Here is a 6534-nt window from a genome sequence, read left to right as displayed (position 1 = left end):
GGGTTAGTCATTACAGTTATAATTAGTATTGATAATTTTTTTTGATAATCGATTATATTATTTTTAAACTGTTACATATATATAATTGAAATATATATTCAAATTAATGTAAATAATAGATTTACATCAAAATATGTAATTTTTAGTGAGAGACAGAAAAAAAAAATATTGTTCTAAGTAAAAACATAAAGGGGACTAACGTCTTAAGAGTGTAAATGAATTAAGTAGGTAGCCTATAGAGAAACTTTCTGCACTTCTTTAATTTCTTAATATATAAGTTTGTATAAATGGATATTAAGTTATTTCACAGTGACGAATTAAGTCATTGTATATATAAGGTCTTAATCATATACCAAATTTTGTTTAAATCAAATGTTTGTAATTATATTATATTATAATCAATATTTAGGGTCGGAGTCTATCCAAGAATAAAATAATTAAAATTTCACAAATAAAAAATACTTTCTATTAAAATTTATAAAATAAAAATTATTCCATACGTTAATAAAAAGACTACACGTGTTAACAAAAATACTTAATATATTTAAAGTAAAAATATTTTTATTTTGAATCTTTTTTATTATTGTGGGACCATCCTTGTTTAGGGCAATTTATTTAAGCTTTTTTCATCAAATAATCACTTATATTTTTTAAAAAAATATTCACTCTAGCCCACCATTAGTATGTAGTAATACCAAATAAAATAAAAATAACATATATTAGGTTTAATTGTATTTTTTTTTTACAAATTTACTCTTAATAAATTAATTTGACTCATATCACCTTCAGTTTTTTCTTTAAATCAAAATTTATTTTAATTTTCTTTTCACGTGACATATTAAATCATTACATTTTTTACTCCTAACTTCTTCTTTTTTTGACAAAATTCACTTTCAACCTTTTTACTTTTTTTTTTTCAAATTTTATATCAAACTTTATATTTTTTTTGACAAATTTTACACTTATCTAAGCATGTCACACCAATTTAATGAAAAAGAAAATTTATAAGTTTTTAAAAATTAAAAATAAAATGCATCAAATTAATTTGTTGGGAACAAAATTTGTCAAATAATATAAAATTAAGAATAAAAAATACAATTAAGCTCGGGCACATATATATATATCAACAAATGTTAATAGTTTGTTAGTAGGATGGATTGAACCCACAACTTTTGTCTGCTTTCACTCTTTGAATATTTTTAATCATGCAATCAACCTTAGTGTGTAAGTCTAGTAACAAAAATGTTTGTATCAGAGGTTAGGGAAAGAAAATACAAATATTTTGTTTCAAGCTAGTCCATCATTTTATTTATTTTATTTTAAAACTTATTATTAGAAATAAAAGATTTATCTTCTCCCTTTGTTTTATTTTTCCTTCCAAAACCTAACCCCTAAACTACCTTTCAAATAAGATAGAAAACCAAATATAGCTCAGATTTATTTTATTTTAACACAAGGTGAACACGATTCTGAAGAGCAGAATCTTATTACTTCTATCCTACTTTCAACAGACATTGAGCTTGCGCGTGATATCAATAAATGTTGGTATTAATCTAATACAAAACATGGGATGTGTCCTAGCTGAAGTTGCGCCAACAACAGTTAGTAAATGCTAACGTGCATGTAGTAAGTACACAAGATGCTAAAAGATTGGATACTTTAATTTTGGCGCACATGATACGCGATGTATATGTGATCGTTGCAACCATGGAAGGGCTAAACTTGCTTGTAGTAAATTACTAATATATGGTTGGCACAGAAAATTTGGGACACACTTGTTGGGTGGAACCATTATTGACTTGAAAACTTTATCAAAGATGTTTTTGTTGCCTAATATCTTGAAGTCAATCCAGCTGGTGTAATCTACTACTAGTTTTTCTGTATGCTATATATATATATATATATATATATATATATACACTACCTCTCTTCTAGCATCCCATGGATATTCTGAATTTGTCAATTATGTTTTTTTTATTTAGAAAAATCAAACTCAAGGTATTAAAAGTTGACAATAAATCATTCATGATTTGACAAGTGATTTAACATATATATTTATAATTTAATGGACATGTTTAGTAAATGGGAAAACTGGCTTTTATATATATATATATATATATGTGCCAATGCCAGCACACTTATTGCTGGTGTAAGGAGATTGCTTCCCTTAAGGTCTTCATTTAAGTGGAAGAAACTTTCTCACTAAGTCTGAAAATTGTGCAAGTAATTAACACAATTGTTATGAAATATATGTGATATATTCTTTAGCTTAAATTTGGATGGTCTATCTTAATAGCATATTTTATATCATATACTTTTAGTTAAAATATAATTTTAGCTTCCTTTGATTTTTAGTCCACGAAGTTGTCTTCCTTTAACTTGCTGATCTTTGATTTTAATCATTACATTGATTCTAAAGAATTTGGAGATCAAAAGACATTCAAAGGTGAATTGCTCCCTCCCAATTTGATCTTCTCCATGCATGAGTCAATATTTGAACCCTTATTACTTCAAAAATTCAAACCTATCACTAGCTACTTGGACCAACTGATGATTTCCTTATTGTTTATAGAAATGTTCTATAGTGTATAGTTTTTATTAAATCAACAGCTCAATGGAGTGAAACTGATATAACATGGAATGGTTAGGATTTGGAGCACATTTTATATGTATAATGCAAATGCAGAAATGCTAATACCGTCCATCCTTAAATTTGCATATTTTCTTTCGTCACTTTAAGCATTAATTAGTTTCATATAGTATTAACCATGGTTTGATTTTCAACTCTTAATTCATTATAACTGTATACAACCTCCATAGGAAACGGAAATAGAACCATTACTTTTGATTAAACATATCACAGTACCAATAAATATATACATACATATACATATATATATATATATATATATATATATATATATATATATATATATTAAACATATCACCGGCACACTAAATTAAAGTTTTACCGACATTCGTTACAACTCATCCATTTTAACTACTCTTTCCTCTCTTTCTGTCTGTCTTTTTCTTTCAAATCTGCCTTACTTCATCTTCGAGGTTGTTACGTAATGTTATTTTTTCTATGAATAAATAAAATCACCAGAAATATTGTTAGAATATCCTCATGAGAGTACCTTAAGAACCATGTACTCAAAGACACGTTTGCAGATGCCTCCTTTGTTCCCTCATTCAATCATTTCTTGTGTACGGTTTTTTATTTGAATTTTTTATGCAAATTGTTTTTATGAATTTTTTATGCAAATTTACTATGATTTTAGTACAAATATAATTATCTTCTTAAATTCCTTGAAAAACGTATAGAAAGTTTTTTATTTGTGTAAAAAAATCTTAAATGTGTGTTGAATATTTTTTCACAAAATTAATTTATAGATAAATTCTCTAATTTTTTTTATACAACAACAGACAATAGTATAACATCATAAATAAACCTGAAGAATGTTGTTAATAAATTAGAAAAAATATTTTATTATCAACAAAAACAATTTAATATAACACTATTACAATATCATTAAATACACAAAATCACCTAAAAAGACAATATTATATTATACTTATAAAAAAAAGAACAATATTATTATAATCATTTCATTTAATTTATACATTATAATTTGTTATTTTGGCCCCTCCGAAAAAAAATTGTCAAGCTCCGCCACTGTTGCCTACACTGTTTATGCAGAGTAATTTTGCATCAACACAATGCCTGTCCATACAATTAATCAAATGTATTAAAGGAATACTACTAATATAAAAGACGGTAACTCCATATCCAAGTTTTATTAGTGTTTTTTAGATATTTTCGAGGTGTGTTTTTTGTTTTGGTCCAGTCAAATATTACATTAAACATAGTATTTATGTTGCTCAAATTAACTCATCCACCATTACTAGTGAGCTCTCCATTTTGAATGTGACCAAAGTCACCAAACCCAAATGAAAGAAACAGGGTAGAAACTAGAAAGTAGAAACAGAAGATGAGGAATCGCAAAAGGGGATCCCCAATTTTCAAATAGGAGGCCTCTTTCTGAACTAAAATTATTGAAATGCATAGCCGCAACTGGACACTGCAAAATAAAATAATTAACTGACCAATGCAACACTTATCGTTTACAATTTGAGAGGAATCTAATGTTCTTAACAGAAATTATCCATAAATCCATAGGCTCTTTATATATATAGATCACAAAAAAACTAAAAATACTGGACTTCACTTCTGTTCTATAAATGATTTGGGGTGAAAGAAAACTGAATATGAAATATCAGAGGAAAGTACAGGTCCTTTTCTTGCGTGGTTTCTTCTTTGGCTTTGGTGGCTTCAATGCAACCTTTATTGCAGCATCAAAAACTGTCTTCACATTCTGCAAACAAAACAGAGAGAATTCTAACAATCGCTTCAATGTACTTTACTTCCCAATTGGAATTCATCAGAGATCATAAGTTGCTAACTTGGATCATCAAATTTATACTTGGAATCAAAAATTTAATCTATATGTACTTTCAGTGCAATTCTTTTAAATAGATATCAAATAATAATTCACCATATTATCACATCATATTATTCGTAATATGATGTAACATGGTAAATTCTTATGCAATGTTTGTGTAAAACAATTTTACACGAACTGTGCGTATAAAACTCTAGAAACAATGGTTCACTTAACTTCATCAAAATATATAGCTTGGGTTCACTTCAAAATATGGCTCAAAATAGTTGAATCCTATGAAATGAAGGTATTTACCAGCTGTGTTTTGGAGCTGCACTCAATATAAGTGACTGCACCAATCATTTTCTTCAATTCTTCACCCTGCTCACAACAATCAGTGTTAAATCCATCATACATGCAAAAGAATTTCAGTTTCAATATAGGCTTTTTATTTGCTTAATTTGATGAGGACATGCCTGAGCAGTTGTTATTCGTGCGGATCCCGGATGATCAATCAGAAATTGCTTGTTATCTCGCAAATCTGTGCATACATGAGATTTAAATTGAAACTAGTATTAGGTTTGAGAAAAAGTTATAAGTATTGCTTGTTTTGTAAGTAACGATCATATGAAATTTTACAAGATATTTGATGATCTTACACATGAAACTGATTAAAGTTAAATACATAGAGTAAACAAAGGAACAGTTTTTCTCAAAAAACAAAGGAATGGTTGGTAGACAGTTTTTTTTCTTTTCTGGGTAAACTTTGTATATCAATTAACCAATAAAATAAAATAAAATAAGTCCATTATGGCCAAGTTTTGTAACTTAGTGTTACTTCCTCTGTTTTCTGCCATGGCATATAAGTCATAACATTCAATTGGATATATGTTGATGAGTATTGCATCCATTGAAGATTCACAGGAGGATTATTGCAGAGTGAATAATGCATAACTAACACAAACATTGATTAAAAATTGAGAATCTGCAAAAAGATTGTCTTTTGTACGCACAAACTGAACACCTGATATACCCAATGTTATTATTTGCCTCAAAAGCAAAAAAGTAAAACAAAAAAAAAATCATTACTTGTTAACTATTGATGATGATTGTTATGCTACTTGAATGGAATTATCTTACCTAGTTTTGTTCCCACCAGCACTATAGGCACATTTGGAGCATAATGTCTTAGCTCAGGTATCCACTGTTTGTCAAGAATCAACATCAATGTGCATATTTATTTTTAACATTTTACAATTACAATACAAATCTGAATACAAAGCAATAGGGGTCTGAGGCAGAGAGAAAAGAACCTTTTTGGAGATGTTCTCATAACTGGCTTTGCTGATGAGAGAATAGCACAACAAAAACACATCAGCTCCTCTATAGCTTAAAGGCCTTAGCCTGTTGTAATCTTCTTGTCCTATAATCCACAAATTATACAAATTAACTTCACTCATGAATTGGAATTTAATGAGAATGTGAAACATAAAGTTGTAACTTAACAAACAAGGATGACCAACCTGCAGTGTCCCATAAACCAAGATTAACAGTACTACCATCCACCGTTACATTAGCACTGAAATTGTCAAACACTGTTGGAACATAATCCTACCATAGAGAAAAACAAAGGACAAGAATATTAGCTTCATTACCGGCTCCTTCAACCATGATTCACCATCTTTTAATACGTGAAACTAATGTACAATATTGAACCTTTCATGACTAGTAAATAAGGTTAACAAAAACATACCGTGGGAAAGGTATTGCTGGTATAGGATATAAGCATGCATGTCTTTCCCACAGCACCATCTCCAACTGTTACACACTTGATAAACCTTGCCGTACTCATTGTCTTATCTTCTCTTTGTTCTTTGGAAAAAATACTCTAATGCTTGGAAACAATTGAAACAATATTTATGAAGAAAGAAGTGAAAGGAGGGGGTGGCTATTATTATGGCTTAACGACCTAGGAGCAAGTGTAGTATTTAGTTGTGGCTCGTGGAATTGATCAAATTTGCAAATTGCAATGATTGCCATGAAAAGCATTTCTTTTCTTTAAGTGCAAGGACACAAAAAAACTAGATAT

The 6534-nt window shown here is 28.7% G+C and overlaps 1 protein-coding gene across 1 annotated transcript; it reads right to left on the bottom strand.

Annotated features, from left to right (window-relative positions):
* Positions 1-3996: 3996 nt before the first annotated feature.
* Positions 3997-6487, bottom strand: LOC114375205 (rac-like GTP-binding protein RAC13). Its single transcript, XM_028332973.1, has 7 exons — positions 6199-6487; positions 5969-6056; positions 5759-5868; positions 5586-5649; positions 4922-4986; positions 4761-4826; positions 3997-4379 (listed from the first exon to the last, which is right to left on the bottom strand). Exons 1-7 carry the CDS (start codon positions 6295-6297, stop codon positions 4281-4283), a joined length of 591 nt encoding a protein of 196 aa, XP_028188774.1. The 5' UTR covers positions 6298-6487; the 3' UTR covers positions 3997-4280.
* Positions 6488-6534: the final 47 nt, after the last annotated feature.

The sequence above is a fragment of the Glycine soja genome, chromosome 11 (assembly GCF_004193775.1).
Source record: "Glycine soja cultivar W05 chromosome 11, ASM419377v2, whole genome shotgun sequence".
NCBI lineage: Eukaryota > Viridiplantae > Streptophyta > Magnoliopsida > Fabales > Fabaceae > Glycine > Glycine soja.
Note: the sequence above shows the minus strand (reverse complement) of the source record. Positions and strands in the feature narration are given on the sequence as shown.